Source organism: Haemaphysalis longicornis, unplaced genomic scaffold, assembly GCF_048455015.1.
Source record: "Haemaphysalis longicornis isolate Haplotype H1 unplaced genomic scaffold, Haemaphysalis longicornis Haplotype H1 scaffold_19, whole genome shotgun sequence".
Lineage (NCBI taxonomy): Eukaryota > Metazoa > Arthropoda > Arachnida > Ixodida > Ixodidae > Haemaphysalis > Haemaphysalis longicornis.
The window spans coordinates 2,626,419-2,644,128 of NW_027526288.1; the positions used below are offsets into that span (position 1 = coordinate 2,626,419).

The following is a 17,710-nucleotide window of genomic DNA, read 5'->3' on the forward strand; positions in this document are numbered from 1 at the left end:
TAGGTTGGGTTAGAGGAGGACTCTTCTTTCTCATCTGGGGCTCACATCCCCTCTGCAGCGTCAGACATCTCAAATGAGAAATATCCACCACGTCAGGAAACAGCTCTACATTGTGCCCCTCCCTTTTTTAAATAGGCGTTGAAATTTTTTCTAGAACCTCCGGATTTCAGCTAGGGGTTCACAAATTACATGAGAATGCTCTAAATAAGTTCTTACCCCACCCGTTGCACGAGACCATCTACTAGGCCAGCATTCACCTGTATTACACCCTCATCATACGACGCTTCCGTGCGGTCCTTCAAAAGTCGAACTATCAAGGTTCGCTACTTCATTAGTGGCTTGCATATTTCCGAGCAAAAGCATCATGCCAAATTTTCAGAATTGACACAGTCAGCCTTGGAACAACTTGGAGCATAAATTTATTATTTACACAGCCGGACAGAGCACAGCCTCAATCAGTCGAGAAAGAAGATGTTTTGAAACTGACTGGCACACAACCTCTTCACTTCATCTGCAAAGGATAAAAACGGGAACAAAGAATGACATTAGGCGACGTTGCTGACAACAGCAACCAAAGCACATTTACTGGCAAACAGAAAAAGCAATCAATACTGAAAATACATTTCTTTACAAAGCGCTATTCTTGAAATGTCAAAGCACACAACGTGGAACGTATGCAAGTTGGCCGTGCGCACTTCGATGGCGTTTGCTGATGCCGGCCTCAGCCAATCACACAGCTGGGCACATATGACATCATAGGTTCTGTCGCGGGAAATGAGCTAGTGAGTCGCATGGCCATTTCCTTTTTTCCTAATTATACAGCTTATTTGAGCGAAGTTTAATTTAAAAGTGGTGTCAGTATGATTCTAATGAGGCAATCTTTCGAATGAACCTAACTTGTGTTTTGTGCTCATTAAACCTTGGTGGCACGAGTGGCAAGGAACCATTTCAAATGCCCATTTCAAACCCCAAGTTTAGTGAGCTGCAAAATTAGTTCCAAGCAGTGCATCAAAAAACCACATCCATTATTGCATTCACCGGGGTTCATTGAAAATAGAAAGATTACAGTTTTATGCGCAACACTGTTTTGTCCAATTTTCCCCACAAAACGGCTAATTACCTTTAAATATCTTGGTAACTAATTGACCAACTGAAAAAATGATGGCACATCTGAAATCAGTGGGAAAAAAGCAGCAAGACTGGCAAGTTGCACAGAGTTTGCTTAACAATTACAGCAAGCTGTTTTAAGAGCAGGCAGGTCCCCCTTAAAGAAAAAGGGGTGACATGGGTGAAATCGTGATGGGTGGTGTGGCTATCCACACTGACCGCACACAAATGGACACAGGGGTAGGCACACAATTAGACATAGAATGAGAGATAGGGAGCCAGCGCGCACGCACCCTGTATCTGGATGATGTTGGCGCTCTTCTGGTTGAGCACCACGTAGAACTCCCGCTCATCAGACAGCTTTCCCACGACCCACCACTCGGAGGTCGTCTTGGCCGTCATCTCGCCCGCATCCTCCAGCCTGCGCTCACACAAGGCGTGGGAAAAGAGGGACACAACAGAGGCTACTTTCAGGCGATACAGTCGAATCCCACTACAACCAAAATGATGGGGCGTGCAAAAAATTTTGTTGAAGCTGAAATTCGTTGCGGCAAAAATCTGCCCCAACACACATGCAAGGGGATCAAAAATAGCCCCGTAGACTATCCGCACCATAACCACACAACGCAATGTTTAGAAAAACGAGTGAGAGGCAATACGTCATGTTTATTCGGATAACAGACGTACGAATGTGTATCTCGTTTTTTACCTGCACGTAAAGTGTGTCACAGGGGCGGGCGGAGGGAGAAGAAATGCAGTCTCAAAACGCATAGCTCCAAACAAGGCATATCATCCGAGCTGATTACTTGTAGATAGCTGCTAGGCCACTGGAAGCCACCCTCTCACTTGTGGCAGGAGCAGCGCCCATTATCTAATCCTCTGACTGGGCATGGCGGCATCTGACCTTGCCAGGTGAGCCTGGTGCGGCACGCTTGCATTTATCGCGACCGCGCACTCGTGATTAAAATAGGATAATGCAGGTTCAAGACTAAACACGAAAACATTATTTTTGCTTTTAAGGGGGGACACTGCTCTTAAAAAAACCTTTTTAATTTTTAAGCAAACTTTGTGAAACTTGCCACTCTTGCTGCTTTTCCCCCACTGATTTCAGATATGGCATTATTTTTTTTGTTGGTACATGAGTTCCAGAGATAATTAGAGGTAATTAACCAGTTTTGGAGGAACAATAGGCAAAACAGTGTTGGTCATAGCACTGTAATCTTTACATTTTCCAACACTATGAACCCTGATGAGTGCAATAAGAGAATCAGTTTCTTGATGCATCGCTTGGAACTAATTTTACAGCTCATTAAACTTCAGAGCTTGAAATGGGCACTCAGAATGGTTCCTCGCCAGTGGTGCCACCAAGGTTTAATGAGCTGTAAAATTAGTTCCAAGCGATGCATCAAGAAACTGATTCTCTTATTGCACTCATCAGGGTTCATAGTGTTGGAAAATGTAAAGATTACAGTGCTATGACCAACACTGTTTTGCCTATTGTTCCTCCAAAAGTGGTTAATTACCTCTAATTATCTCTGGACCTCATGTACCAACAAAAAAAATAATGCCATATCTGAAATCAGTGGGGGAAAAGCAGCAAGAGTGGCAAGTTTCACAAAGTTTGCTTAAAAATTAAAAAGGTTTTTTTAAGAGCAGTGTCCCCCCTTGACTTCGAAGAATGGCGGAAGGAAAACTGCAATGACAGCTGCTCACAACGCATAGATGATGGCACCGTGCCAGCAGCAGAGCCCATTCGCGCGATTTCAACTGGATATGGATTGGCCGTAGCTCTGGTTTGGCGAACTGGGCCTGCACCTCATGTAAAGATGGTCAGCCACACTGTTACCTCTACCGAACAATCGCATCAATCTACGAGTTTGCTTTTGCTTATGGGTGGTCGTGTGGGCGCACGGCGCTGTTTTCGATGAAACTAAGCGCCACGAACGTATAAAAAGCTACAGATGGCTGACATTATGCTAATGTTATCGTAAAATAAATTTTCAAACCCAGCCTCACAGAGGGAAAATTTTGTTGAAGTGAAAACAGGCCAGACGATGTGAAACGTTAATTAAACTTGTTGATGTGCCACACCCAGCTCCTAAACTGAGGTAGAAGGTACCAAACGAACCTCATTTATGGAAATAATATGTATAACTGTGTGAAAATATTGTTTTACAGTTAAAAGATGTCACGGTTCTTGCAAAAAATTCTGGCCCAGCTGGTGGTCTAACTCGGTCCGTTCGTGCTAAAGCCCGTGATTCTATTGGCTGCACAGTTTTCTAGAATAAGCACTCAGGCTGTGTTTCAGAAAGTTTGTTTGTTTATTTTAAGTGTTTGTTCTAAAAAAACCACTCAGGCAAGCTGCACCAATCCCACACTTCAAAATTCAAGATTCATGATGTCACAAATCATGGTGCGGAAAAGTGGCGGCGAAACCTGTTTTGACACTTTCGGCATTTCCTGCGTTAATAAGCAACTGCTCTTCTCCTGGGAGTTACATTTGCATTCTCTGCCCTGTTTTCTAACTGATAGAGGTAAATTTGTTTTTACACATTAGTGTCCTTTTAAAGGTGATGTGAGGTGCAGTTAATGTGAATTTCCCTCCAAAGCGCAGCTTCGCCGCAATGCGCTGTGATACATGCGCTGTCACAGCCATCGTTTCATTCTTTCCCTTCCTCTTCACTGGCTCATTGCCAAAAGCAAACAGAGAGCAACCTTTTGCTTTTTAGTCCCAGACACTGCTTTATCCCATCTTTACGGCAAGCCCTTAAAAGCCTTTTACCGGTCCATGCCCCCATGCAGCCTCATCTACTTAGTTAAAGCGATAAATACGACCAGATAACAGGCGCACCACTAACGGCAAGTAATAAGAGAGCTCCTTACAGACTAGCAGCTAATTTAGGGCAGCTGATGTGGCAGCCACTAACGACGGACAGTGCTTTCTCTTCTGCAACACCCATTACAAGTACAAGGCGCCAGACTTTCATTATCAAAGAATGGATTACGTGAACTACAGTGCACAAAGCAGACACAGTTAAAGGGACACTGAAGTGAATTAGTCAAGCTCCTGTTTTTGCTTGCACTGCGTAGATTGGCTCAAGTTAGCACACTTTTCATCGTTTATCCCGCTGACAAGTTGGTAATTATTTTACAAAGCGTGAAAGAAGAAGAACTACCATGCGCCATTTGCGGCGGCCGCACCAACTAAAGGCTGTGACCAAGGGAGGAGACACACCGTGATTGGACGATACCCAAGGTTAGCATTCAAACAAGTTTCGGTTTCGGTTCTGTAAAACAACATGCTTGACATCCGACGACATCGTAGGATGGGCATTCTCGATATCTCAGTAATCGTCGTACAGCGCTTCTGCCATGTTGTCGGCTGTAAAATGCATAAGATAAGCCTCCCAGGATGGCTTGGAATCGTAGCAATCACTAGCCGAGGCCCACTAAGTGGATGAACGCCCTCCGCGTCACCGCAGACGCTCAAATACATGCGCTTTTCCCCCATATTTGGAGCTTGCCTCACTCGTGCCTGTATTGTAAAAAGCGTGTTCGCACCAGGCCAAGGGTCTGTTGATTCTGGCCTGTGCCCACTGCCCGCAAGCAGTCAGTGCTTATGGCAACAACACGCCAACGAGAACTCGCTAGCGTATCAGTGTCAGCCTGCGCGCGTTCTGTGAACTAGTTCGTGGAGCAGTGAATGTTACGGCCCAAAAAAAGGTGAACTCAGTATAGAAGACATCGGCCGAAAACGAAAAAGTCAACTTATAAAAAGAAAAAAGAATGTACCCTCGGGGATTCGAACTCGTGACTCGCAAAACACTTGCAATAACATACCTTGCGCTCCGGACGACTTGGCCATGGGCGAGCGCAGCTGACTGTAGAAATATGAGGTATATAATGTATAACCAGTTTACACTTTTATTTATTTTTGGCATTTCAAGTACCTTAGGTGACTATTTGTTGTATAGCGCTCTTGCAGTAAGTGTCCCCTAAATTTCCAGAATATCTCACATCTAGCAATTGCATTTATTAGACGGAAAACGTTCGCAGATGCTTACAACTGTGCTTGTTCATCCAGCACAAAAAAGTGCTTCCTGCTCCCTAGTTTTGTGCTTTATGGTAAAAGTTTCAGTTGATTTTATTTCCTTAGTACCTATCTTGACTTCGCTGACTCTTCTCCCGCCTTCAAGTGGCCTTATATTGCCGCGAACCATACATTGGGTTTGTTTATTTGTGTTTTGCTTTTACCGCCCGGCTGCGCCGGTCTGTGTTATCTCTGCGCCAAGGGAAGCGCGTGTTCCATTCTTTCTTTCTGTGCCGCATGTGTTATCTGTTCTGATAGGGAGAGCATTCCGATCTAACGTGAACATCCCGGAATAATCTTCTTGCATCTACAATGTTCTCGATGCGAATCGACGGTTCCAGAACTACGCGCGCCGAAAGATAAAAAGCCTGCAGAGCAGACGCCGGGGCATTCGATTCGACGACACTCGCCAACGCAAGTCACTTTGTTGACCGCTGCTTCGCCGCCTCTGTATTCTTTTGAGTTGTTAGGGGAGCACAAGTTCGCTCCAATAAACGTGTTTCTCATTCAAGACAACTGCATCGTCCTTGTCTTCGCGACATCTGGTGGAGGCGCTGGGAACTAAGCCTTTATGCCCTCTACGACATCTCGAAGCCGCCAAGCCAGTCCAACCAGAGAAAGCCCCCGACTGCAAGGATTGCTACCCGAGTTCGGTCTTCTGCCAGAAGGGCCCAAGAGAAGGAACGCTGCAACCAACACCATGGTGCAAGAAACAACGTCGCCAATCGTCCTGCAGCAGCCCCGAGAACCACCATCGTTCCGGGGAGCCCCCGCTGAAGACCCCGAAGAATGGTTGGAGAAGTTGGAGCGCGTCCGCATCTTCAACAGGTGGGACGACGAAGAAACATTCTGGCATGTCTTCTTTTACTTAGAAGATGCTGCCCGAACTTGGTTCGAGAACCATGAGAGCTCTTTGACCGACTGGACTCAATTCAAGAGGGAGTTCCTTAAGACCTTCACTACCGTGGTGAGAAAAGAGCGAGCTGCGCTTTTGCTTGAAACTCGAACGCAGCACCCCAACGAAGGAGTCGTGATTTTCGTTGAGGAGATGAAGCGACTTTTTCGTCGTGCGGACCCTAAAATGACCGAGGAAAAGAAGCTCAGGTTTCTAATGCGAGGAGTGAAGCAAGAGCTTTTTGCTTGTCTAGTCCGTAACCCTCCGAAGACAGTGGCCGAATTCGCGTCTGAAGCGGCCGCGATGGAGAAGACGCTAGAAATTCGAACGAGGCAGTACGACCGCCCTGTCAACGCGCTGTTCTCGGAGACCATCGGTGCTGCAAATGGAAGCTCCGATACATTGCGAGAGACCATCCGAGCAGTGGTCAGGGAGGAGCTTCGGAAGTTTTTTCCAACGACGCCGCAACCTCAAGTGGCTTCCCTGACCGACGTAATCCGAGAAGAAGTCCAAAACGCACTGGGAACTTCTACGCCGTCGGAAGCACCCCGCGAACCACAAGCCATGACCTACTCCTCGGCTGTTTGTCAACCCCACCCTGCTCCAACCCGTCGTCAAGAGGCCGAGCCATACCATCGTCCAACGCCGCCCGCCCGACGCCCTGTAGACCAATACCAGACGCCAAGGAAGACCGACGTGTGGCGAACGCCCGATAATCGCCCGCTGTGCTACCACTGCGGAGAGGCCGACCACATCTACCGTCGCTGTCCCTACAAGAGGCTCGGTTTGCGAGGGTTCTCCGTCGACGCCCCACGCCCCCGATACGGCCAGCGCCCTGCTGAGATCGAAGAATACCTCTCCAACACCAACCGAGGACCAGCCCGCTTCAACCGTTCACCGTCGCCCTACCCGTCTCAGTCACCGAACCGCCGCAGCACTGCTGACTTCTCACGTGGAAGGTCCCCCAGCCCACGCGGGGGAAACTAAAAGCAGCAACTTCGGGAGGTAAAGTTGCACAACGGCGGAAAAATGAAAACCCTCCAACGACGCAGCGACTCGCTGAAGACCATCATTCACGGCATGCCCTCATCCCGACGACCCGACCTAGCCCTAACGAGACTCCTGAACACGACGACAGCTACACGGCGCGACGCGTACCCGACCTGACCGAGACGTCCGTTGAGAAAACGACGACAACGACGATGCACACTGCCTGACCGTCAACACGTACAAGCAGAGATACGACGCCCCGACGAACCCGGAACTCGAGGAAGACTGCATCTGACGTCAAGGTGTCCATCGACGGCTTTGACGTAGTCGCCCTCGTAGACACGGGAGCTGACTATTCGGTAATGAGCGGACCATTTGCGTCTAAACTGAAGAAAGTTATGACCAGATGGGACGGTCCGCACATACGCACAGCAGGAGGCCACCTCGCGACGCCAAGTGGAATGTGCACATCGCGCGTCACCATAGACGGCACAACGTACCCTGCGGCGTTCGTCATTCTGCCTAACTGCTCCCGCGACGTAATTCTTGGAATGGACTTTTTGATGGACAACGGTGCAATAATCGATCTGCAGACCAAGTCAATAACTTTTTCCCCCCATCACTCCATGACGCCGGAACCGAACCCCGAACGACGGGCTGCTGTAAGGATTGCCGATGATCATGTCACCCTGCCACCCCGCGCAAGCTTGATGGTCGCAGTCTACTGTGAAGATGCTGCTCCTGACGTCGACGCTATCGTAGACACTGATCAAAGGGTGCTTCTCGACCGTGGTGTGTCGGTCGCAAGAGGCATTGCGCGCTTCAAGGAACACCAATCCCACATTCTGGTTACTAATTTCACCGAGGAGTACCAGCATTTAAACAAGGGCGCGGCAATTGCATTCCTCGAAGAAGCGCAAGAAACAAGTGATGTGATCGCGGTCGCCGACTTTGAACGCACACCCGTAGAAACCTTCAAGCTCTCGCTGCCCTTCGACGTGAATCCGGCGCTACCGCAAGAACAACGAAACAAATTATTGGCTTTGCTGCGTCGCTATAGCGAATGTTTTTCGTCGAGCGCAAAACTACGTCAGACCCCTCTAGCGAAGCACCGAATAATAACCGAAGATGGAGCCCGACCCACCCGACAGTCACCGTACCGCGTCTCTTCACACGAACGGGAAGCCCTCTGGACTCAAGTCGACGACATGCTCAGCGACGACATTATACAGCCATCGAAAAGCCCGTGGGCTGTTTTCCTACTGACGTACCAGTCAGCAAAGCGTCGCATGTGCACTTGTGCAGCGCTTGTGTGGAGCGACCCGGACTCAGAGCTTGATACAGTGTACAAACTAATAAAGTAAAGAAGGGCACATTCTTCCATTCACGAACGTGTTGTGGCTTAGTTTCAATTGAGCGAGCGAATTGCGACGACCCGCCGGCGTCCGGCGGACTAAACGCTGGGCCGACTGGCTCTGTTGGAAGGTCGGCGAGCCGTGCAGTAGCGCAGCCAATTGCCAGCTCCTCTCCTGCTGACGTCACACGAAAACGCCACAGAAAATGGGCGAGGGTGCAGAAAGAAGGACAGCATTTTCGAATTGATTTTTCTACTAAATAAATTCACATAAACGCGCTCAGAGTGGTCAAAACAGGGCCCAGGGACTCCGGACTACAGTTTGCGCTCGTAATCCCGCAATGTTTACGAATCACTTCAGTGTCCCTTTAATACTTTGATTATCCACTTCATAGTTGCCTTCAAAGGGGCCACGAGGACAAAACACTCGCCTGGTTCATCAAAAGACAGCATTAATGTCCCCGTAACTATGATGGTGATTTTACCGCGAAAAACACTGAAAATATTAGGAAAACGGATGAACCGGTCACTTTCCAGCAATTTCTCTACAACGTCACTGGCGGCCGCCAACCACAACCACTACCACAAAATATGCCTGAATGACTCCAGTGAAGCACGTAGTTCCGTTTCCTCACTAGGGGGCCTTGAATGCTAACTTGGATGCTAATGTGCCATCAACACACAGATAACTGCGCTTAATGCTAGCCTCTATTGTGTCACTCCTGCTACGTTGCCTCACGGTGGCGTGAAATTTGAATGTTTTTCTAAATTTCTTGCGTTCTTTCAGTCAAAGATAACGCCTCACATGGCAGGAATGGATCTGAGTGGTTTACCACAGGCTAACTCTTTCAAAGTGAACCAGGTTGTATTTTGTCTCCATAGCCCCTTCAACGCACCCAAGCTGCATGTCCTGTGCTCTCACCCGTACCTCTTCGATAGAAGGGCTGTAATTCATTTTCGAAACCTTGAGGCAGTTCTCCCTTGCTCCTATATCCATGACAGTGCAATGCAAGATGCAAATGGCTCATGTCATTCTAGTCACCCTTGCTAAATACAGTAAAACCTCATTACACGAGACACTGTTAGAAGAGACACTTGGTTACAAGAGACATTAGAATGAAAGTGGTTTGGTTGGTTTCCCTATGTTCGCCATGTTAGTGACATTACATACAAGAGACCTTGGTTACAAGAGACGCGTTTTTTGGCTTCCTTGAGTGTCTCTTGTAACGAGGTTTCACTGCACAGCGATTACGACAAGAACACCCACTGCTGGAGGTCCTCGTTGATGTCGGCCAGGAATCGGACCAGTTCCGGCGGAACCACGATGCCGCTCCGGCGCTCCGAGTGCACGGTGGACTTCTGGGCCAGGTTCATGCGGTTGAAGTAGATGTACTTGCTCTGGCTGTCCGCTGGGGAGGAGGACCTGCAACCAGGGGGGGTAGTAGCGGGTGGACTCAGAAGGAATGCCCTATTTTCCTATCCGTGTAGAAACTCAGCAGATGCAGCTAAGGATTGTGAATGAGAACTGGTAAAGGACAGTAATGAATTTCATTTTCTTTTTCAACATTTTTTACCATTTATTTCAAGCGCTGAATCTTGCAAAGCACACCTAAGCGCAACAGCCATGTGCGACACTACAAGCAGACACAAAAACGAAACCCTGATGTACCAATTCACCTTCACGGCCATTATGAATTCTCAGCTTTGAAACTGCAGGCTTCAAGTTGCAAAAATTTCACACCTTTGCCGCTCGCTGCAAGAACTCTCTAGAAGAAGCATCATGTCGAACTTACTCTTGCAAGGGCTACCTGGTCTCTTGGGTTGGTACAACTCAATTTAAAACAGGCTTCATCACCGTTAAAAAAGACTGTTTTCATCACTTTAAACGGACCCTGCAACACTCTTTGAGCAGTGCAAGTAAACCTGCGCGGCGTTGAGATTACACTGTCAGGAATACCTGAGCCAAATATTAAATGTCCATGTGAAGCGGTGAGCACGCAAATTGCTGAGGAAGACGCGGAAAAACCAACCGCGCTCTCTTCAGTTTTCCTCATTATGCGCACTTGGCATGGCCTAAACGACTTCATTGCGCCCATGCCTGCCCTATTGGCGCAGAGTTTCTACCAAACATCAGCAACACGAATACCTGGCTACATCACCTTCTTTTCTTTACCATGGAGTGATGACACGCTGATGTTCATCTGCGCGTTACGCTTCCAAAGCCATTCTGTCGGCTCGATAAATAAGACCAAATTAAAATAAGTTCCGTGCCACACAGGCCGTTCATATTTGAGCCAGGGTGTTCTGGTGAGGAAAGGAAGCAAACTGCATTAAACTTTAACCTCCAAAATTGGTGTCAATACCTCTGTAAATGAATTTGTAACATACTACTTTAAAGGGGCTCTGCAGACAAAGCACAAGTTTGGTTCATTTGAAAGATTGCCTCGTTAGAATTACACTGACGCCACTTTTAATGTAAACTTCGCTCAAATAAGCTGTGTAATTAGGAAAAAAGGCAACGGCCATGCGACCCACTGGCTTATTTCCCGCAACAGAACCTATGATGTCATGTGTGCCAGCTGTGCGATTTGCTGTGGCCGGTAAAAGCAAATGCAAATCAGGCAGCACTTATAAGCTTGCCGAACAAGCTATTTGCGCTTAAATTTAGGGCACATTCTTTTTATAGCAGTAATAATTCTGGGGTAAACAGTGCAAGTTACGAAAGCACACGTAAGCATAGAAGTACCAATGCGTACTGCTGTTGGTACTGCTCGCACTATGCTTGTTTTAGCTACACAGCAGTCCGCCGCTTTGGAGTTGTCTCAGACGACACTGGCCAATCGGCGCCAGTGACGGTGTCTTACGTGACCCTCTTAGTCGAGAAAACACCCTGTTTCATGAAACGATTATTGTCTACCTGAACAAAAACAACTCAGGTGCAAATACAGTCAAAAACAAAGCAAAGGCAGAAAACACCCCGCTATGGTATGGTGGCCTCATATAGAACGACTGACGCTAAACAAGGCTCCGCAGCACACTAGGTTTACCTTGACGACCTATTGTTGTGATGGATGCCATTGCCGACGTCGTTAAAACACAAGATTTGGCGGAAGAATCCAAATTTTAACTTAAACTGATTAACTTCTCAGTGAATAACACATCGTTTGCTGCCGGACAAGTGCTGGGGGCACTACAAAACACGAAATCTTTCGAATAAAACAAACTTGCATTTTGTCTGCATGGCCCCTTTTCAGGTAATGCTACGAGACTGTATGAAATGCAAGAAGAGAAACCCGAAGGTGTCACTCACAGGCTGGACAGCTTGGTGCACTGCTTGCCAATCTCGTTGGCAAGCGCCGTGAACTCCGTGGCGAGGTAGCTGTCCAGGCTCTTCAGGAAGGCCACCGACAACTTGTGGGTAGCTGTCGAGGGGAAAAGAGACAGGCACAGAGGGCATTCTCAATTTAGCAGTCTTGGACAGCCCGCGAGAAGTCAGAGGACTGCATTCGGACCGTAAGTTCCACAGAAATTTATTAGAAAATCAAGCGCCGAATCGTGTCTCAGGCAGTCCGCGGACGATCCGGGACTGATAATCGAGGAGGCCCAGAGTATCGCACCGTGCCAAACCTTTTACCCCACGTTTACAAAAACGAAAAAGATGCCAAAAAAAAATTCCAAGGAGACTTGATCAAAGCAAGAAGTGCGGAACTTGCTGCTCCTTGCTCGCTTGCTTGCTGCTGCCTATGGTACTTGGTGCGCGGAACATTTGGGAGCACTGCAAACACGCGCAAGCCGCCATGTCACATGGTGTTTTTTTTGTATTTCGCGGGCATCTTCAAGAAGCTGAAAAACACTAATACTACTTAATGAACAGAAGGGCAGAAACTGTTTATTCTGACGTCTTGAATACCGTCCTGGAACTTTCTTATTGGGATTTTTTTGCCTAGCTTTTGGGTTCCAAAGTTGGCCAAGTAAAATTTACTAATTATCTACTTAAACAAAACACAAAAAATAACGTGACAAGCTACACACAAAAGTGAGCATCGTGCATTTGGTTGTGCCGTCTTAAAGTGCATCGACACATTTTTAAACTGTGGCTAAAGTTATGTGAAACACCCTGTATATTCATACAAAACTATGGGTTCAAACCAAACACACTAACTTGCATGAGTTTCTACAAGTTTGGCTTCTGGTGAATTTGGTGCCACTTATCCTTACATTTTGCCTTTGTTCTACATTTACCTAGCTTCTCATTAATGCCCTTTTCAATCCACAGAGCACATTTTCCTTCATTCTTTTTAGTTTATCCCTTGAGGCTGTTCGATTAGCAAGACATTGCTGATTTTCTTTGTTAGATGGCCCCAGGTTAGTTTTGACCGACTGAAAACCTTTAATGTGCGTCGAAATCTTGACGCATGGGAATTTTTTTCTTTTCACCTCCATTACAAAAGCGGCCACCGTGGCCAGGACTGAACTCGCATCCTTGGGGTCAGCAGCACAGCACCTTAGCCACTGAGCCCCTACGGTAGGTTATATGGGATAATTTATTATAACGAGTAATTCGTTAAAGAAGAGATAATTCATTCCAAAGAGAGCCAGCGGTACCATTGACGAGCAGGCAGAGGGTGGCGCTGTACGCTCGGAAGATGAGCAGGTGGCACTGCTCCCGCTTTCCCAGGGCGTCCGACACGTAGATCCGTGGGGTCCGCGACAGGGTCTCCTCCTCGTCCACCGCGCCGTAGAGGAACCTGCATTCGCCAAGGGCACCACAGCCGCTTCCGCAAGGGGCCACACCCGATGATTCATCCCCCTCATGCCTTTTCATCAGCGCGTAACCCTCTCACTCATATGGGCGAGCAGTGAAAGCACAGTTATAAGTGTGTTGCCTCCACGTCAAGCAATCAGGGGATACAACTAGGCTTGTGCGAATATTCGGGCACTTCGAATATTCGAACGAATATTACAGTATTCGAATTCGCTTCGACTCGACTTTAAAATTTCCGATATTTCGAAGTATTCGGGATGAACGAATATCAAAACTTCGTTCAAGTTTCGGTTTCGTTAGGCAAGCCGCAGTGCCATCGACATCAGTCCTACATCTTGACTACATGTGGAGCCAAGACAAGCTAAGTTACCCTTCAACCCAGCGTCCCGCCTAATTGTGGTCGTAGCGCCAAATCCTCCCCTGGCGAGCCTGGGCGGGCAAAAGTGAGTTGTAATTGCCATAGCAACGTCACCGCCATCTTGAGCTTGGAGGCGTACTAATTGTCATGGCAACACAGCGAGGAGGCGAAAAATGGGGGGGAGGAGGGAAGGCTGATGCTTTCCTCCCCCCGCTTCTTCCCGCCGCTCCGCTGCCGGCCCCGCTAGCCCTGCGCATCGCCTCCTTTAACTTTAAGGAGGCGATGCCCTGCGCCGCCTGCTAGGCCTCGCCGAGACCGGCGCGCCTCCATGCAGGCGTACGTACGCAGCTGGGACAGTAAGACGGCAGCAGAAATCGCACTTCAACACTTTATTCATGTTACGAAAATACGACCGAGCACAAACGCAACGTGCCGTGATAAGCACTGATGTTCGACACGGCATAGCATAAGTTGACATCGAACACGGTACAAGTAGTTGTACAGCTCACGACACCGGCGCTATCGTTCAGATTAAATTCACGCTTTACGAACAAGTGTCTCACCTTTTGCTAACACGAAGCAAAATCACTTCTTGCTGCGCTTCCTCCCTGTGCATGGGGCATATAACCGCTCTTCTGTGGTCTTCAGAACGCTGTCACGATATTTCCGCTATGCTACGACTCGCACACGAGCCCCGCGGCTTCTCTCGCGCACCGGCGCCGCTGTTGCTCTGGCAGCTGCGGCGACCGTTACCCCGCTGTCGCGCATGCGCGCCTAAAGTTGCGCCGGGAAGAGGTAGAGTGGGAAAAACAGTGAGAGAAGGAGGAGTGTTTTGCTTGCCCCGCGCCGCTGTGACTTCCGCTGTGACTTGGAGCGCGTAAATCAAAGAGGAACTAGCAAAAAGTCACCTCGGACTGGCTAAGCCACATTCAAAGCGTTGTCGCTTCGTCACAGCCTTCGCGCATGTTCGGCAGGGTAGTCGAGACTCCTGTTTCCTTGTTTCAAACAATGAAATTGTTCCCACTGCAACAATGGGAAAAATTTCGGCTCTCGCGAACGGGCCTGCGCGGCCCGGCGGATGATACAAACGAGCCAGCGAGGCGCCCGACTGACGAACGAGCGAGAGACGGTGACGTACGGGCTCTTTCTCCAGGAACGGCCGAGCTGTTGTTTTCTGTTCGCGAAAACGCGCCGCGGACTCCACAGGCGCGCTGACGCCGCCGCGAAACCACCTGCACGTTGCCGGCCGGCCGCGGCAACCAGGCGGCACCTTCGGTAGCGAAGTGGTGCGGGGCGCTCGAGCCACCGCTTCTAACCTCTACTTAAGATACCGCTCAAAGCACACACGAAGTTTCTTGTGCGGTAAACAAGCTAACAATGTGGGCGAAAATGGTGCTATAAAAAATCATCCGCGCCGCGAGTGAAAGCTGCCGAGGTGCTAAGCCTAAACGTCTCCTGTGGAGCCAGCCAGCTGTCTCGAGCGCTTCGAAACTGCCGCCCTGAGGTGCACGCCTTCCCATTGGCGCCAGGCTCCTCCCACTGCCACGCGCGTCATTTTCTGACAGGCACAGGCGACCGCGAGCGCGGAAGCGCCGAGGCGGGCGTTAAAATCGCGCGCGCAACGCCGACGCGCATGAATCGCGTGCAAAAACGCTCCTGTAGTGAGCTTGGGCACCGCGAGTGAATAGACGAAAGTCCAGAAATTACCGCTCGGCGACATGGAGGTTAAGAACAAGCAGAAAAACGTCACGGATTTCTCCATGCGAAAGTAACAAAACAATTAAACGAAAACTTTTTTAAGTGCTCAATTTCTTGGTCTGTGTTGGTTCATACGAATTTCGGATGATACGAATATTTTTCGCGGTCCCGCGATATTCGTATCATCGAGATTTTACTGTAGAACGTTTTTACCGGAATGTCTCAGTGACACCTGACAGCTATTCGAATTCGCTTCGAAAGTATTCGACCACTAGGACTATTCGCTTCGAATTCGCTTCGAACTAAAATATCACTATTCGCACAAGCCTAGATACAACCAAACAGAACCAGGGGCCTTACAATGCAGCGATGTTTCTTGATAGTGAATTTGGTGAGCAACTGCCAGTCGCACAAACAGATTTGGTGACGTCATCTAAACATCCCCAAAAAGTGGCTCGTGAGTGGTCACTGCTTCACTGTTTTCGCCGATACTTCTGTTATTTGTTTGAAGTTTGTGACCCCATCACTGCCATCGCTGCTGGGACAAAGCAGTCTATTTAATGAACCAGGCTTGAATTTTTTTAGTTCTTAGCCTTTTCGCTGTCACTGACGTACCGGTATGTTTTTGCATTTGCCCTCCACTGTCGTTGACGTACCAGTACACTCTCCATTGTGCGTTAAAAAATTCGTTCCATAGCGCAAAGCTGGCTCACCAGGACTGTTCGTGCCATCTGCCGAATCTTTTTAGTAGCCCCTATTTTCACTCACAAGCTCTCGACGACAGTATACTGAAGAGTACGGCGCGACCATGCCAACCCTTCGTTGCTGGGGGGCTTGGGCGCTCCGTGCGCTGTACTCTCTCAGAATTAGTGACCATGCGGCACGCGTGCGATATGGGTGCAAGGGTTGTTGGGCCATCCGCAATAGATTTCTAGTTTTTTTTTATTTTCTAGTACAATAAGAAAATCAGTTTCTTAATGCACCGCTTGGAACTAATTTTACAGCTCATTAAACTTTGGTGTTTGAAATGGGCATTCGAAATGGTCCTTTGCTACTGGTGCCAGCAAAGTTTAATGGGCTGTAAAATTAGTTCCAAGCGGTGCACCAACAAACTTCTTCCATTATTACATTCACCAGGGTTCATAGTATTGGAAAATGTAAACATTACAGTTTTATAACCAACACTGTTTTGTCCATTGCTCCTCCAAAAGGGCGTAATTCTCTAATTATCTCGTAACTAATTGACTTACTCAAAAAATAATGGCCCATTTGAAATCAGTGGGGAAAAAGCACCAAGACTGACGACTTTTTACAGAGTTTACTTAACAATAAAAGGAAGCTGTTTTAAGAGCAGCGTCCCAGATACCGCTCGCAGTGAAGGAAGGACTACCATCTTCAATCATTGCAATGCACCAACACTGGCGGTCACCTGCAGTGGGTGGTGGCACTGGTAGCGGGCCGCGAGAAGCTGAAGCCCGGCAGGAGCTCGCTCTCCACGGTGCTCTGGAGCACGTCGTGCACCAGGTGCTGGTACAACACCTGCATGTCGCACTGCTCCAGGCCACTCCTGCAACGGACCACAGGGGGGGGGGGGGAACAACAACAGTCGATCTATGTAAGTGAGGACCACCACAGAGTTTCGTGCTAATGTAAGCTAGAGGCAAATCTGTCGTGTGCTGTCAGGGAAGCCGCATTAGGAGCTAGAAGCATTCTTCTTTCACATCGCCTAGCTGGCAACATGCCTCTTTATGGCCCCTGGCAACAAAGGAAACAGCAGGGGACACATTCTCATTTTTCAAACATTCTCATTTCTTAATAAGGGGGACCGTTTGGCGCTGCTTGATGTGAAAAGCTAAACAGACCGTGGCATGCACAGCCACTTGCTGACGAGACTCAAGCAAGCAGGCAGGTACTGGCGGGCGGGAAGCTTAAAGGGGCCATGCAGACAAAATACAAGTTCGTTTTATTAAAAAGATTTCATCTTTTATAGTGGCCCAGCATTTATCCAGCAGCAAATGATGCTTTAGTAACTGCAAAATCAATCAGTTTAAGTTGAAATTTTGATTATTCCACCAAATCATATGTTTTAACGACGTCTGCAATAACGTCACAAGAACGGGTCTTCAAGCTAAAAACTTGGTGTGATGCAGAGACTTGTTTACCATTAGTCAACCTAGATGGCGCCACCATACCATGGTGGGCCGTTTTCTGCCGTTGCTTTGTGTTTGACCGTATTCGCACCTGGCTTGTTTTTGTTCAGGAAGAAGATAATCGTTTCGTGAAACATAGGGTATGCTGGACAAACAGGCTCATGTAAGATGTCGCTTACGCCAATTGGCCAGTGCTGTGTAAGACAACGCCAATTGGCCAGTGCTGTGTAAGACCACTGCAAAGTGGTGGACTGCTGTTCATCTAAAACAAGCATAGTGTGCCCAGTACCAACAGCAGTGCGC

The 17,710-nt window shown here is 48.3% G+C and overlaps 1 protein-coding gene across 1 annotated transcript in view; it reads right to left on the reverse strand.

Annotated features, from left to right (window-relative positions):
• Positions 1–401: 401 nt before the first annotated feature.
• Ccz1 (vacuolar fusion protein CCZ1) overlaps positions 402–17,710 on the reverse strand; it is a 34,689-nt gene continuing 17,380 nt past the window's right edge. Inside the window, exons 8-13 of the mRNA XM_077696256.1 lie at positions 16,687–16,824; positions 13,042–13,184; positions 11,747–11,858; positions 9,704–9,859; positions 1,401–1,528; positions 402–511 (exon numbers count right to left, since the gene is read on the reverse strand). Coding sequence (XP_077552382.1) covers positions 456–511; positions 1,401–1,528; positions 9,704–9,859; positions 11,747–11,858; positions 13,042–13,184; positions 16,687–16,824 — 733 coding nt within the window. The 3' untranslated portion in view covers positions 402–455. The remainder of the gene's footprint in view (positions 512–1,400; positions 1,529–9,703; positions 9,860–11,746; positions 11,859–13,041; positions 13,185–16,686; positions 16,825–17,710) is intronic.